Here is a 17,038-nt window from a genome sequence, read left to right on the forward strand (position 1 = left end):
GGTGCACCACCCAAATCCCAGAGAGCCTCTTGCAAGAGCCAAACCCTCCTCCTTGGCTCTCCACCACCATGGTACCAAAGCATGCCTTCACTAATAACAGCTCTCCTTACAGCCTGAGCTGCTCCTGCATGCTGTCTGCTGAAGCATCATTTAAAGACAATAGGTATCATCATAATGTATGAGGATCCATGTAATGGGAATTACATGCCCCTTTTCCTCCCCAGGGGTTAGCATTTCTCTGTTTCTCCACTATTCCCCACAGGCACTGACCTTCCAGGTCTTTCTTCTTTCCAGCAAGGTAAAATAGGAGCGGCTGCATCAGCTGCCTGAAACGCTTAAGACAGGTACCTTCAAAGGAATAATCCATCAATAAAAGTTCAAAGCTATCCTGAAATGCCCAAAAAATTAGTGCAGTGACTGTACAAAGTCAGGGAATATGGGGAAGCTGGAACCCAAATCTATTGTTCTGGTAAAACAGTGCCCCTGACGATATACATGTATTATGAATTGCGAAACATGCTGGGTGAAGAATTGTGTCAAATTCTCCCTGTGGCTGGAAATGTTTGGAACCTGAAGTTTAAATACTGAACAGCCCAAACAGAACCCATCTCCACTGACATCAGTGAATAGGGGAAAAGGTGCTGGATAATCTGGACAGAAGCCTGACCAGAATTGCTGAAATTGAATGTCAAACATCCTCCCGCGGAAGCGTGTCCATAGGTGTGCAAACACAGGGAAACACATCCAACATTCTTCCTATTTGTGGGGGAAACCTGGGGAAAACTGCCCAGGACATCACAGTACAAAGTACACGAATGTCAGCGTGGACTTTCCAGAAGCTCGTTCCACAGCTTCCCATTGATCTGTTTGCTTTCAAAACATAAATTTCCTCACGTTGAACTGCACTAAACGCTATTTAGTAGCTAATTAACTTTCTGTGCTGAAAACCTCCTGTAATTGCACTTCTTTCACCTTTTTTAGCCTGTGTCCTCCAGGGAACCCAAGCTGTCCTATGGCATTTGTTCTGCTCATTTCTATCTCAGAGGCACAAGTTCCTTCCCGACACCAGACTGCCAATCACGGCTCCAGAGGTCACTGGAGACCAAATTAGGAGCACTCTGCCCCGACAAACTTGCTTTGCTTAGCTCACCGTAAAGGGAAAATAAAAGGTTATGAAAAATAATTGTATCCTTTCATGCTGGGCACCAGGAAGCAGATTCAGCAGCGCTTCCAGAAGTCAGCGTATTGTCGTTAGTCACTCTCATATTGTTAATGTCATTAATGCTATTCAAAGAACACGCTGGTTACATCTTAAAGACGCTGGAATCCCTCCCCTGGTGAGCAAAGGCGCAGGAGGTGGTTTGTGGTTACCACCTTGCCGGCACACACTGCGGGGCCAGCAGCAACTCCTACATCCCCCTCTGACCTTGGGCCGGAACAGCAAGCTCATGATCGGGGACAGAGCTTTGAATGAGCATCAACTCTGCGATCACGGGCCTGGGAAATAAAACATTTTAACAGGATGAAACCAGGGACTCAAGGAAAGCCGATTACAGCGCTGTCTTCCGATGGGCGGGATCCGTCTGTCCTTGGGAAATAAAGATCAAAACAATTTGTTATGCTTTACATGGCTATCGCAATCCATGCTCACAGCACCCTGCCTGCCTTCCCAGGGCACACACACCACCCCCAGCGCAGGCAGGACCCCGTGTCCACCTCTATGGCAGTTCATCACCCCAAAGCTCGGGGGACAAAAGCCAACCTGTGTGGTGCCCGGGGTGAGCCACCTCCGCAGCTGGGTGCTGCCTCCCTGCCCACTGCTGAGCAAGAAGCCTCACTACACTGCGGGCTTTGTGGCTCCTAACTCCTTCCTCCAAGTCCTCGTGGCCTAAAGGGAAGCCAAGAGATTTTAGCCAGCAAGAGGGGGGCACTAAGACAAGCAGCCCTGCTTACCTCCAAAGGGTTCCCCCAACTGCTGCGTGTTAAACCAGAGGAAAACAAAATAAACCAGTAATTCTTGAGTTAATTACTTTGACTGTAAATGGGAAGGAAAAAAAGAAACATCATCAGAAGTTTGTATTGAATTAAGATGTGTTTCACCCTTCCACACAATCAAAGTCAGGAATGTGATTCACACCTCCAGCTAAAAGACACTCAAGGTGTTTTCTGCAGGTGAGACTCCAGGCAGGTGGAGGCTCCCCAAGTAAAACCCAGGCGAGGCTTTTCCCTGTGACTTCTTCTTGCACTGAGGTAGCAGGGGCAGAATTAGCAGTTTGATGCTTATGACTAAAATACACCTTTGGCTCCCAAGGAGCCAAACACAACAAATCACTTGGAACCGAGCGTATGCTGCTCGAGGATGCAAATGTTACCTTCGTTCTAAGGAAGGAAAACATTCCCGCTGCTGAATGGTGGATTTCCACAATCCAGACAGGGAAGGGGCACCTCCTGCCTGCCTGCAGCTCATTAATAAATCAGTCGAGAGGCAACACTTAAAAACCCCAGCTCCTTCGATGGAAAAAGTGATTTCTCAGCAAAGCCCCCAAAAGAATGTTTGCTTTTCAGCCCACTCCAGCCTGGCAGAGGGGACCTTTCTTGCCGGTGTTTATTTGAGTTGGAAAATCAATGGATTATTTTGCTTTTTCTCTTTCAGTTCTCTCCATGCAAAAATAAAACTCCACACTAATTATGCTAATTCCAATCAAGGCTCAAGCCCAGGCCCCGGGAAGCCCTCAGCATTACCTTTGTTCCTGGATCCCGGGCTCTAAGCACTGAACCGGGCCTTTGGGGGGGACTTTTGCTGCGAGCCGCGGTGAACCCATCCCCGGCGCTGACCCATCCCCAGCGCCAGCACCACCCAGGGAGGGTTTCACTGTTTCCACCACACAATGCGGATTTCCCAAGGGAAGAGCTTTCTTCAAGTAGCAGAAAAGGGAGAGGAAAAAGGCGAGCTGACTAAAAGCATGTTTCAGAGTTATTGTAAATGCTTAATGCTCTTATAATTGCGAGGACCCAGCCGAGCCGACAAAGACTATGCAGATTTATTTGCATATACAGTTGTACTTCAGAGGGGACATGCTCTTTATTTTGATCCAGTTAACGCAATTCTTCCCTCACAAAGCTGTGGATACCTGCCAGCGCCATTTATCTCCACTCTCAATTAGGATTTCTGGGCGTTGCAACCATATAAATAAGGAACAGAAGAAACGCAAGAATATCCTGGGAAAAGGCGTTTTATTGCAATGCCTCCTGCAGAAAACGGCCACGGTGGCAGATTCCTGCTCCTCCAGCTCAGCCAGCCCATGGTGCCGACCTCCCAGCCACGCCTGGGGGTCAGGGGATCACAGGATCCCAGATTGGTTTGGGTTGGAAAAGACCTTAAAGCTCCTCCAGCTCCAAGCCCTGCCACGGGCAGGGACCCCTTCCATAGAGCAGCTTGCTCCAAGCCCCTGTGTCCAACCTGCCCTTGAGCACTGCCAGGGATGGGGCAGCCACAGCTTCTCTGGGCACCCTGTGCCAGCGCCTCAGCACCCTCACAGGGAAGAGCTTCTGCCTAAGAGCTCATCTCAGTCTCCCCTCGGGCAGGTTCAAGCCATTCCCCTTGGCCTGTCCCTGCATCCCTTGTCCCAAGCCCCTCTCCAGCTTTCCTGCAGCCCCTTCAGGCACTGGAGCTGTTCTCAGCTCTCCCCTTCAGGAGCCTTCTCTTCTCCAGGCTGCACAACCCCGGGGGTACGGGGGTACCGGGGCCGGGGCGGGGGGGGCAGAGCGGCCCCCGGCCCCGGCGAGCGCCGGGCTGCGCCTCTGGGCAGAGCCCGCCCCCTGGCGGCCACGCCGCGCCCGCCGCCCGCCCCGGCACCCAGGGCCACTGGAACGGGCACGGCCACGGGCACTACCCCACGGCCCGGCCGCTCCTTCCCGCAGGCGTCAAGCGCTTCCCCTCCTCCTCAGCCACCCCTCACAGCCCTGGCACCCCAAAACCCTGCGGGGCAAAGCGGTTCCTCCGTCCCCCCACACCGCTCCTGCCTGCGTGGCCATAGGGTCTCTCTTCCAGGCATCACCTGCTCTCATTCCCACCATTCCTCCCCAGAAACCCCAAATACAGCTTCCCGATCCCGCCAGCGGCAGTTCCCAATCGCGAGTTTGCTGTCACTATTTCCTTCCACAGAAATCTGGCGTTGAACCAAAGGAGGCAAAACCCAAACCTGCTGTAATTAATGCTCTTGCTGTTTAAATATTGATGTAAAGCCAGATCAAGCCGAGAGCCTCGACAAGCTCCGGGTCTGCCAGCCTCCTCAGCTCTGCTGCCGTAACGACTCCTAACTGATTACACAGCAATGCCACGGTCATCCCGGTGCCCAGCTCCCTGCAAACCACCCGAGAGCACTGCCTTGGATGAGGTTCACACCAGCCCTATGGCTCAGAAGGGAAGAGGGACCATCTTTGTGATGGAAGAAGGATTTGGGGATGTTTTTTTCCTAGGCATGAATTTGGGTGCAAATGGTATGAGGTGCTTTGGTATCTTATACTGTGATCACACTTGTTCAGGTCATGTCCTGAGGAACTGGAGCCTGACCCAGGAGCAGCAGAACCCTGTGGATTCATCCCCAAGGCTGGAATCATCAAAAGTAAGATGCTGCAAGAAGTGTGTGCCCAATTCCCCTGGTTCTGAGAGTATAATCACCCCTGTTACAACAGCGATGATTCCCCAGCCTGCCGGTGGCTCCAGAGCTCCTGCCAGTTCACACTAATTTCAGCTCATTTCCCCTATAATTTTCCCTCCTGTTTATCCTGCAGAGGGCTGAGCAGCACCGAGCCCTTCAGGTGAGCTGCCAAAACAACATGATGCAACTCCACACACTGTTACCACTGCTCCCACCGGCACCGCCACCCTCCGCAGCGCTGAGCCTCCGCTCCCTCCCGAGGAGGTGATTTACTCATCAGCTCCCTGGGAAGAGGCTTAACAACAGGATGTGCAACACAGCTGTAAAAATTGCATCAACTGCAGCACCAGAGCAGTTCCCCCCTGCGCTGTGTGCTTCGCCTGGGCCGCCTGCGCTAGCTGGGTCAGGTGAATTCACCTCTGCTGGAGAACACCAGAACTGGGGCTTTGTTTAGCTCCTGTGAAAACCTGTCACTATTTTTATTACTGGCAGCTAAAATCACCACCTTCTTATGGAAGAAGGCTCCTTCTCCATTGGTACCCGTGACCACATCACTCACATCACTTCTGCCTGTCCTTTAAGGCTGTGGAAGTGTGAGCTGTGTCTATTCCACCACCTGCAGGACCCTTCGCAGAGCTCCAGCCTCTGGCCGATGTTGCCCCAAGCTCTGCTCATGTGATTGCCCCACTGAGGCGTCTCCAAATTCTCACTGCACCAACCAACATCCCAACTTAATGCTAGCGAAGGAGCCAACGCCAGCATTTATTTGTCCTCTTCAGCATTTTTGCATGGTGCTCATCAGATAATAGCAATCACAGTTGACTACTGAAGCAAAAAGCCTTTAGCAGCCTGACCACTCACTGCCAGGGGAAGCTCCTGTCAACCAGGCACAGCACAGAAAACACCAAACCCCCAAACAAACACCACTTACAGAGCACTAAGTGCTTCTGCAGCAACTGGTATAGATCTGATGTCATGGTCAGTTAAAATAACTTGAGGCATTGGTTGAAAGACATTATATTGGTGTCAGATACTATTTGGTTGCCAGGATATAACAAAAGGCTTCTAGTTTCACTTTACTGATGGGGAAAATGGAAGCTGAGTAATTGAACAGGGCGGCAGCAAGCCAAAGCTGAGTGTAGAACACAGCTCTCCTCAACTAGTGCCCTTCAGACCACATGGCAAATGTTTCCTCAGAGTCAGCAAACAATGGTGACAGGGGAGAAAGGGAACAGAATGGAATGATTTTATTTCTAGCATCCCTCCTTTCCTGCAGGAATAGTCAATAATAAAGCCACCACCAGTCCAGGGATTTCACATATTAGCTACCTCCCTGCAGGAACCATGCACCACAAGCACAAAGGGACCCCCAAAGTTAAGGCCACAAACCCCAAGAGAGTAAAGCCACCTCTCCATGTGAGAGGAGTGCACTATGCAGAAGTGCTGGGCTCATCTAAAAAGAAAAACAAGAATGTGTATGCTGGTGATGGGACACTCCCATAGCTCCTAGCCTGAGGACTTGTGTAAATGGGAGGAAAGCATCGGTCGCTGCATGGGATCCCTGGCAGGCTGTCAGCTGAGAAGCAAAGAGGGAAAAAAAAAACCCCAAAACAATGGATACGTTTTTATTTCCTTATGTTCTACCAGTCAAGTTGTTAACTCACAATGACTGACTCGCTGCACAACTCAAACACTGCCGCCTACCTCCCTGCCCCTGCACCATGCACACCGCTCTGTTGACGGCTCCCTTCTGTCCCACAGTCAGGTCACCTTCTCGGAGCACCCCTGGCAGTGCTCAAGGCCAGGTTGGATGGGGCTTGGAGCAAGCTGCTCTAGTGGAAGGTGTCCCTGCCCGTGGCAGGGGGTTGGAGCTGGATGAGCTTTAAGGTCCCTTCCAACCCAAGCCTGTCTGGGATTCCATGATTCTCCAAGAGGCATAAGGGACCTGTGACTCCTGGTTATGTGGATATTTTGGTAAGCAGCTTGCTGAGCCCCTGATCTCATCTGATCCAAGTTCATTCGTGCATCCTAATTCTTCCAGTGTCACATTTTTCTGTTTCTGATGATAGCTGGTTCTACAGAAAGACTGGACTGAAACACCCAGCAATGCTCTGCTTCAGCTCCTGAAGCAATCCCAGGGGAAAGCAGAGCTCTCTTCACATCAACTCCCCGATGCAGAGGGGAATAACCAGAAACATTTGTTCCTCTTTGCAGGGAGGAGATGGTGACCGGGAGGTAGGGAGGGAAAAATGTTCAAACCATCTGCCAGCAGCACAAACTTTGTTCACACTCCAGTTCTGGCTCAGATGGGAAGCAGCCAGCAGAAGGAAAAAAAAAACCCTTAAGAAACAAGGAAGCTGTTCTCATGCTGTAGTGACTTCTGAACCGGCATTCTCCCACCCTCAACACACTGGGATGAACGCAGGGAATAAGGGAACACCTTTTGATGGGACTTTTGCAAAGTATTGTATGCAAAATCTCCTACTCAGAGAGCTGGTAAGATCCTGCAGATGCCAAGCAAGGGGGCTCTGTAGGGAAGAACAGACTGGCATAAAGCACGGCCACGCTGGACAAAAGCCGTTCAAGTCTGAAGTCCCAAACAATGAAAGGTCTGTTTTAATAATCTGCTGCAAATGATGAGTGCTGCACACGCTGTGTGAGCCTTCCAGCCTGGTGCTGCGGGAGGGAAAAGGAAAACGGAGAAAAATAGGAAAAGGGGAGGGAAGGGAAAGGGGAAAATCTCGCAGGAGCAGGAGCTGTTTCCCAGCCGGGCAGCAGCAAAGCCGGCAGAAGGCTCGCCCAAGCCAGGCTGCAGGGATTCAGAGCAGGGGGTGAGAATGCAAGAGCAATGTTCCCTTCCTCTCCTGACACCGCCGCAGCTCAGAGCATCAGCGCTGCACAACAGTTACACCACAAGGCTCCTCAGCTGCCTGCCGTGCCCGGAGCCCTGCGCCCGCAGCCGCTCACACCTCGCACTGCACATGGGCCAAGGGCTGGCATTTCCCCCGGATCAGTTCAACCTCCTGGTTTCCAGCAGGAATAGGATGTTGTTTGAAATGTGTCCTGCACTATTCCCACTCCTAACTGCTAAAGCCAGGATAATGCCTCGGGGTGTGCAGTGAGCAGGGCCATAGCTCCCACCACACACACACAATAAGGGACAGGAACATTTGCCCTTCAAGAATCTTATTTGGAACTCAGAAGCATTGTAATTGTACTTTATCTAGCAAAATATGCTTAATCCCCCCCGCCAAACTTCTTTTTTTCAGAGTAACAGAGACAGGTCAAACACAAACTGTTAAGGAAACCAATTACCAAAGAGACGCTTTGGATGCAGAAGATTTGGGGGCTTTCTGGTTTTTAGCTCAATGCCGAGAAGTTTCTAACGCAACATGACACTCTCTAAAGGTGTGTGTGACTGAAGTTTCAAGCCCTAAGCAGTAGCCCAGTGCTAGAACACAATCTGAATGGGACAAAAAGCCTGGAAACCAGCAAAATCAAGCCAGTTCTTAGTAGTGGTATTTAAACATTCAAAGGCCTCTCTAAAATTCTTTTCAAGGGTGTTCTGTGACATCTATGTAGTTTCCAAAGTCTTTTACCTTGAATACTTGTCAGGCATGATTTAGAAAGCTGAGAGAGACACCGTCAAATTGACCTTGTTCAACACAAACTGGAAACGAAAACATGACAAGATGGGATGGGCTGGAATGGGATGGGCTGGCCGAGGTGCTGCTCAAACCACTGCCCACCCAGCTGCTGCAGAGCTCAAGCCAGAAACCCCTGTGGCTCGTGGTTAATTAGAAGCATACTGGTAGGACATGTATCAGTGTAAAGCTGATCCAAAGTCTGACGTCACTGCTCTGAAGTGGTTTAAAATACCCAGAGAGAGATGAACCAATTTGAATACTTCCTTCACAAACCCTGTTCTTACCAGCATTATCTGGGCTTGAATTAGCCATAAAATAAGGGGGCAAAACCTCTTCAGAGGTCAAGTCTTCATGTAGCTGTACATTGCTGACACACAAAGGAGAGCTTGCTTTTCCTAGTTTCAGGTGTAGTTTCAAAGTTGAGCCTTAAAATCAGCCCCATGGTGCTTCATGAACGCAGCACACGCATCCTCCCCAAGATGGAAATGAGGGATACACAGCACAGAGCAGAAAGCCAGAAACATTGTGTATCAGCAGAAGGAGTTATACAGGCATCCTAGTCTTCATTATTCCTCTGCCAGGGTGCCCTCTTTCTCCTAGGTGAAGGTTGCTGCAGATGCTGTTGAGAAGCATTGTCATTTGGATATAGCAGCACTGACTAAAACATCCAGGGTAGACATGCAAGAATTAATATTTGTGTGTCATAAGTGGAACCACGCTCTGAACACCAGCAAAAACAGTCCCACAAACAGGCTTCATGTCAACACGGCGCCTTGCAGTGAGGCAGCCATGGCTCAGAGGCAGTCAGGTTGACACTTTGATGTGGTTCTCCACAAGCAGTAACTTGCATCTCTCCTCAGAGAGCCAATTAGACCAACAAAGGACCTTTTTAATTTAGTGATGGTGCTCAAAGGGCTCAAGACAGTTCACCTGTAAGACTGTACATACACAGCCCTGAATATTCAGGGCCAGGGTTCACTGAGCAGAAACAGGACTGGTTGTCAAACAATTTCCTGTGAATTATATAGGTGTCTGAAGCGAGACAGGATTTTCAGCTCAGTGCCACTCTGAAGCTTCTCAGTTTCCTTCAGCACCTCCAAGCTCAGCTACCAGCACCCCAGCTATTCATCCAGAAACTAGAGAAAAAGATGCACTCACCTGCTTTCATTATCCAGGAACACGGAACTACTGCTTTTCCCGAGGGCTTCACTGATGGGAGAGAGGCAAAAGGGGGAAGAGAAGGCATCAGAATCAGAGTCAAAAGTACTGTCCCTGCTCACGTCATCAGCAGACAGCTCCAGGGAGCCCTCGTCCTCCCCTGGCTCTGGCCTGCAGTCCAGGCCTTCCTCTGTCCCCTCCACTGACAGCTCCGACCTGTTCTGCTCCTCCTGAGAGCTGATTGTCAAGAGGATTCCTGAGTCACTGCGAGCAGGCTGGGGGGACCGGTGGGTGCCGTCACTTGCGGGGCAGCACTGCGGGAGCTTCTCCCCTTCCGAAGAGGGGGAGCTGATGTAAGCCACATCTTTCACAAGCTGTGACACAGTCAGGATGTCTTCTCCTCTCAGGACCACGGCCCCTCTCTGCTCGGTGGGGGAAGGCTGCCAGACAGTGCCGAAGCCCTGAGCGTGGCGGCCGCGCTTGCGGGGGGCTTTGCGCACAGGGGAGCTCTCGGGGGTGATGTAGCGCAGCGCTTCCTCATCCTGACGCTGGATGCGGGAGTTGGGCACCCAGGCAAGGATCAGCGTGGTTCCCAGGAGCTCATCCTTCTCCATGTACAAGCACAAGTAGCCTTCAAGAGAGCAAAGAAACCATCGGTTATGATGCAGATTTAGTCTAAGGAAACTCCATAAACCTGAAATTTGCTCTTCCCCATCTCCCCTCACTCCACCACCATTACACAAGGGCAAAACAAACCCTTTCATTAACCAGGACAGAATTCTGCCAAATGAACTGCAGTGTGCTCAGCATTAGTCAGTATTTACAAATAATTTCAAGTCTCCGTATGGCTTTCGAACAGTCTAAATTGCCTCTGGCCTAAGTGGACGGAGAAACAACATGCAAATACTTCAGCTTCCTGCGTGGATTATTACATTCTGAAATATGTTGGCGCATGAAAAACTTCCGCTGTTTGTTAGTTAAACGATTCCAAGTGCCACCTAAACATTTCTTTCTCAAGACTATTTACCCTGGTGTAGCCAAAGGGCTACAATATTCATGACAAGCCAATAGAAAGAAGAGTCACACACACAAAAAAGGAAGCTTGGGTCAATGTTCAGAGAATAGTTTTGTGAAGCTAAGCCAGTGGCCACAGCTCTCTTTGATGAGGACATGAAAGAGCAAAGGAACAGATGAGAATAAAGGGATAGAGCTGTATTTATCTTCATTTACTCCATGTTTTCTTTCTTTTCCCTCTATCAATGGTTGTTGAGGCTTCACCAGCAACGACAGCTGCAGGATGATACTTGGCTTTCCTGAGCAATACACATATTTGAAAGAGCAACAGGAGTTACTGTCCTCAAATGACAACTGTCCATCTTCTAGCAATTCAAAAGGACCTACTAGAAGAGGTAAACTGATGAAGAAAAGAAAGAAATAGCATGGCTGTCCTTAGTCTTCCATAAGACTGCCTTCCCCTGTCCCACATTGGCACCTCTTCATTCTTTAGAGCCCAAGAGGTAGAACTCCATACAAACACACCCCCAGGAGAGAGAAAAGAGCAAGTGAGCAGAGTCTGCAACACCCCATCACCTGGGTGATGCTCCCCGATGCCTTGCAGCAGCTCAGGTGGGTGGACACAGACATTGTTCTTGGAGTAGATGATCTCCCCATCAAGTATGGAGGGTGAGCTGCTGCCACCACCAGGAGTCAAGGTCAGGAGGTCGGAGGCTTTGGAAGAGGCGCGTCGGAGGAGTCGCCCCAGAGACATCGCCAAGGAAATGTTTCCATTATCCGTCAGCTCTAATCAGGAGCCAAACTGGGAAGACCTGCCAAGAAGGTGCAAAGAACAGTGTTAGAACAGACACGACACCACAGCACGTGCCCTCCACTGTCTGAGAAGGAAGAGGTCTCCCGTAACTGCTGCATCCATCGTACAGCCCAAGCAACAGCCTCCAAGTGCTTTGGAGCTGTAACTTTACGTTTTAAAGATGAAATACAGAATCCCAGGATGTTTTTGTCTGCAATGAAGAAATATGAAGGCAGCGAACCCCCCACATTTTAATACTGTGGGGGAAAGAGAAAAGTAATGCTTGTCACTGCAAACTGCCCATTAAGGGAATAGCTCAGCGATGCAGAGATGCCCGATGTATCACTGTCCTGGGAACGCCAAAGAGAGTCAGAGTAGACCCTGGAGGATTCCTTCATCATGGAAAAACTGCTGAGACCATGACATTAAACAAGGGGCTGCTGCTTCGCCTGCAGTAACCACTGATCTCCAAAGAAAACATTAAGCAAAACAAGTTCATGTTGTGCTCACCATTTTTTGGCATATTCCTTCTGTGTGTCTGAGGGTTTTGGGTTGGGATTTGGGAGTTTGGGGGTTTTGTTGTTTGAGCAGTGTGGTTACATAGAGCCTTTGCAGATATAAGTGGCAGGAGGCCCACATTCAGCAGAGCAGGCAGGCTCCAGGAGCAGAGCGTGGCACACTGCCTCTAGCAGACAGCTCATCTATGGATAGGTGACTCCAGCTAACCAGGGAGTTCAATCCCCAGCTCATCACTGAGGAAGCTCTGTACTCAAATGAGACGTTCTCTCCTCCAGGGCTCTGGATGAGGAGCTCTACAGTGAGCCCAGGGGGGGCCACCCAAACTGTAAACTAGCAGATGGATCAGGAAGAAGACTTGAGGTGTTGAAGCAACAGATGGGTGTTGCGTCCCACAGACAGCCCAGCCCAGCTCAACACGGAGCAGGCTCTACCTGCTCCTGCTGTGCCCTGCTGGGAAGCAGACTGTCCGAGGCACAGCAGCTTCTGTTCTGTCAAAAGTGCACGAGGAGAGGCCCCATCTACTTTTGTTTCTTTGTATTTACATGGCCTCACTCGCTCGTGAACAGGCCAGTCTGACCCAGCACACACCACACATCACCACGGTCCCAGGTCCAGGGGCAGCCCACTGTGTTCCTCATGACAATTCCCACACCATGACCTGCAGAGCATGCAACAAGGGCAGCCAGACATAAAACTAAGAGCAGACAGGCCCTGACTTGTACTATCCGGGCACTATATGCAGGAAACATGTAGGGGCCTAAAGCATCGTCAACCACTGAACAGCTCTGGTTTCTTTAAACATGGTTTTAAAGGTATCTCCAGGCAAACAGGAAGCGAGAAGGCAGAAAGAGCCAATGGAAACCAGTGCTTCTCAAAGAACAGAATGAAAGCTGCAGGGAAGGAAAGTAACTGTCCTGATTCTGACAGATTTGCACATACAGAAGATTGCAAATGAGGCTGCCAAGTGGTTGACAGAGCCTTCATTAAAGGACAAACCATTGGTTTAACTGGCAATCACTGCATTTGCCAGCTTGAATCACAGCATAAGCAGGTCCTGCATTTCAGTCTTTGCTGGAACTGGAGAGAGAAGCCTCATCCCTCCTACATCCTGTGCCCAGCAAGTGTTTGGGGTAAGACAAGTACTTTGCAAGCCCTCTGCACGCGTGTTGCCTTCTAGCGCCAAACACAACATGTATCTTCACTTCTCAGCCCCCAAAACCAAACCCCAGTGGAGCCATATGCTCATTCTTGTCCAGATCATCAAAAACCACAGCACTGTTTGAGGCTCTGGGTCACGTCTTGGAGAAAGTCATTTGCCTCAACCACATTTAAAGAGCAGGTCACCTTTCCTCTCATTGCACTGCAAGAGCACACAGCAAACTGCTGCAATTCCTCCCTCCCACCACCGAGTTACAACACACCATTTCAACACAGTGCTGAGGGAGTCCACAGCAGTGATGTGGAGCAACCTGTACAGCATCAGAGGCCCTGAGCCTCCAGCACAGCTGAGGAGGGTACCGCTGCCAGGCAGCGCGGTGTGTGCAGCTCTGCCCATTGCTGTCAAGCCCGGATATCCGGACCTTCGGCTGTGCCAGCTATTTCATGAGAGCTCTGAAGGCACTAAACCTGCAAAGGAGGAGGGTGGTACACAGCCGCTTCCTCAGGAAACACTAGTGAGCTTTTCCCGCTAGGGACAGCAGATGGAGATGCAGGTATGAAACGAGCTTGTGTGATGCTTTCCTGCTGCTCTTCAGGGGCTCTCAGAGCACAGCAGAGGTGCAGGATTCACTGCCAACAGAGGCAGCATTTAATTAGCTTTACCTAGCCCAGAAAGAACAAAGCCACAGGTAAAGAGCAAAAGCTGCTCCCTGGAAAGCAGGAGGAATTTAAAGGGAAATACTGCTGTGATCCTGCAGAACACGTGTTGCTCCAGCACTGCCCTGATGTGCAGTTGGACAGCACTGCAGGTACACACACGGATACATGTGCTGGGAAGAGGAAACAACAGCAATGACAGGACGTGAAGAATATGGTGTCCTGCCAGCACAGAAACTCAGCCTGTGGCATCTAACTTGCCAAAGAGCCGCGCATCAGAAATCAGAAACCACTACAGTGCTGCAACCAAGCAGGCAAACATACTGGGAGATAGAAACATCACCAGCAAGACTGGAATTAATCCTCTCACAGCTGTTAAGCTGTGGTAAGGAATATGTAGTTTACTCATTCCAATAGCAGGGATAAAGGTGTGAAGACCAGGGCAAGCTGGAGAGGCCATTTCCATCACTGAGGGGTTTCAAAGACTGGCCACAGAAACAGATGGTCCCAGCAAGGACCAGATGATGGAGTGGACCTTTGAAGGTCATCAAGTCTATATGTACAACCCCGAAGTCTCTGAAACAGCTTGTGAAGAAGGTGCCTCTCTTTCCCAAAAGGCAAGAGTTCATACAACAGAAACCAGCAAACAAAGAGACCCGGTGTGCAGGGTTTGCTCTATTCTCAGTCCTTTTTGTGTGGAACAATGTCTGCACACACAGGCCACGGGCCTGGAGAAGCAGCAGGATTTGCTGCTGCCTCTTGTGTGAGCTTGGGAAGGCCAGCGAGATCTGTCCTGCTGCTCAGTCAGCAGTGAATTAGCACCATTCACAAAAAAAGGTTCTCTCCTATTGGTTTTCTATTTATGCCCTGATCTGAAGGGATCCTTTTCAACGTGGCAGAGACAACGCAGCTCCCCAGCAGCTCAGGCACCGAATTAGCTGAAAAGCTCTTGCTGAGTGCCAATATTTATTAAGCACACATACATTTTCTTCTCCCACACATCAACTGTCGCCGCTAAAGCTCTTTGCTACAGCTACTGAGTCTGTTCACGCAGCCCTTGGCTGCTCTCCCAGGCAGTGCCAGCACTTCTCAGCTACACCAGAGCTCACAAACGTGCTGGGGAGCCAGCTCCTGAAATCACCCCAGGAGACTCTTCGCAAGAGCCTGAGCAGTTCCAGCCAGCAGCAGCTCAAGTAACGCCTGCTGCTCGCCTCCCTCAGGCGTGCCCTTCTCCCAAACCCACCACCAACAAATGCTGTTTGCCTTGGCAGATCACACCCTCACCTTGGCACTCGCTGCTGGACCAAATGGTGCTGCCTCCGGTTGCACAAGATTCCTGTATTCCAGCACAGGAGGGCAATGCAGGGCTTCTGCACATTACAAAGCTGACAAGGAGCACACAAGGCAACAAGGCTCCTCTCACAAATGAGTTTAGCTCATAGAGGCAGATGACAGCCACGCTTTGGGGTCGGCTGCTGCCGACACTGCTGAGCACTTGGTGCCTGGCAGAGGGTCTTGTGGCTCCAAGGACAAACTTGCTGTGCGAGTTTAATAGCTTTACAAGCAAAATAAGCTGAGCTACAGGGCTCTTGAAGCGAAATAGGAGACCTACAGCATGTCTGGGCGCAGAGGAGAAATGTGAGCCGTCAAACATCGGCACGGAACTGAAGCATGAAATGCCTGAAGTAAGAAAAATGGAACAGTCTTTTGTCTTTTCTGCCCTTAACAACTTCAATTTGATGTTACATGTTTAAGGAGTACAGAGTCACTGCACCAGGGAGGTTTCTGACACTGCACAAGCTCCTGCCCCTTCCTCCCCTTGGGAAAAGCAGATGTGTCTCTGTATCTCTGGTGGTTCAAGCACAGGTTACAGCGTGCTGGAAGGCAGAGCAGGGACTGGAGCCTGGGGTCAGGACTCACAGGTTTTTTCCAGTCCTCTGAATGGATTGTCTGTGTGCCTCTCAGCTAGTCACTCCCTTCATCTCTACTACTCTAGTTATACATGAGAGCTGTGAAACAACCTTCCTTTTGTACTGCAATACCTCTTCATTAGAGGGAAAGAAAGCTTCCAGAACTACTAGCCATTAGCTGGAGCTATTTAAGATGACCTAGCCAAATCGAGGGAAAAAGTTTACCACAGGAAATCATTCTGAAGCCATCCCATTGCATGGGGAGAATTATGTAGGTCACCAAAAAGTCTTTCATTCCTGAGCTGCTGGTGCAGCAGTGGCACGTGGAGCACAGAGGAAAGGCAGAGAACCAGCAGTCACCAGCCAGGGCTGGGATCCTGACAGGATTCAGCTCTGATCCCAGTCGCTTCAGTGGAACAGCTTCACTCAGATGTGTCTCAGCTGAGAAGGTAAAAAAGGGACAGCAGACTAAATACTGCAAGATTGTGACTCAGAGACAAAACGGGAAACCAAATGCTATGGTGGGAGCCTTCCTGCTGCTTCCAGCCACACCTGCTGAGGCAGAAAGAAAGCAAACAAGAAGCTTCCCTCCCTCCAGCACCAGGAGCCAAACCACAACACACGCTTCTGTGCAGGAAATTATTTGTGCCATATGTCCCTCCATCTCCAGATTAAACATAATTTCATGTCACTTAACTGCAGCGCTTGTGAAGTAGGTAACTTTGTATGGCCTTTGATTCCCAATGCCGTGCAGCTGTGGCATGGTAACGACCCCAGTACCAGATCCCCAGTAACAGCAGGTAAAGAATTCCCGGAACCTGATATCACAGCTGAGCCGATGAACTAATTGCAAAGTCGTTTCTTAATACAACAGAAGTCAGAACAGGTGTCTCTGATGCTTTGAAAGAGTCACCTTTCCCCCTGACCCCATTCGTGCCTGCCGGACAACACTGCCCCATCCCAGCAATCCAGCAAAATTATCACGAGAACAAGGATGAGCTCCTCTAAGCCCACAAACTTAAAGGAGCAAAAGAAGCAGCAAGCCCCAGATCTTCACCCTGAGCTGTCCTGGTCTCAATATTTCTACCATTTTCTCTTAAAAGATATTTCATTTTTATTACTTCTTATTCAGAGTGGCAGCTGAGAACACAATACCTTTGCAAGACAAGCTTCTAGTCTGAGAACCAAAAAGACAGGCAGACTTCAGAGAGGAAGAAGCAGAGTTATTTTAGTGTCAGCAGCACAGGGAGCAATGTATCAACATGTAATCCCTGCCCCGGAGCGCCTGAAGGCCACACATCAATAATTACCAAGGATCCCAACATCCATCTTCGTGTCTCCGCTGAACTCGGCAAAGGAAGAAACAGACAGCGGGGTGGGTTGGGAGCGGGGCCTCCTCCCGAAGGGAAGGAACGGGGCCGGTAGCCGGGGCTGCGCGGAGCCGCTGATGAAGTTTAAGAACTGTTTCTCATCCCGGTTTCACAGCCCCTCCCCAGCGACTCTCGGGAAGACAAAGAACGG

The 17,038-nt window shown here is 50.2% G+C and overlaps 1 protein-coding gene across 9 annotated transcripts in view; it reads right to left on the bottom strand.

Moving 5' to 3' along the window:
• Positions 1-17,038, bottom strand: part of TBC1D16 (TBC1 domain family member 16) — a 29,282-nt gene that overhangs the window by 11,754 nt on the left and 490 nt on the right. For 2 of the 9 annotated variants that reach the window (XM_057414205.1, XM_057414206.1), the window contains exons 2-3: positions 11,057-11,292; positions 9,467-10,097 (exon numbers count right to left, since the gene is read on the bottom strand). In XM_057414205.1, the coding sequence (XP_057270188.1) occupies positions 9,467-10,097; positions 11,057-11,234 (809 nt within the window). In that variant the 5' untranslated portion in view covers positions 11,235-11,292. Of the gene's footprint in view, positions 1-270; positions 527-9,466; positions 10,098-11,056; positions 11,293-14,891; positions 15,053-15,742; positions 16,175-16,827; positions 16,937-17,038 lie in introns of those variants that run through there. The other 7 variants (XM_057414208.1, XM_057414212.1, XM_057414209.1 and 4 more) reach the window with 7 other exon arrangements.

Source organism: Pezoporus wallicus, unplaced genomic scaffold, assembly GCF_028554395.1.
Source record: "Pezoporus wallicus isolate ANWC-B61680 ecotype Strahan unplaced genomic scaffold, APGP_CSIRO_Pwel_v1 contig_11546, whole genome shotgun sequence".
NCBI lineage: Eukaryota > Metazoa > Chordata > Aves > Psittaciformes > Psittacidae > Pezoporus > Pezoporus wallicus.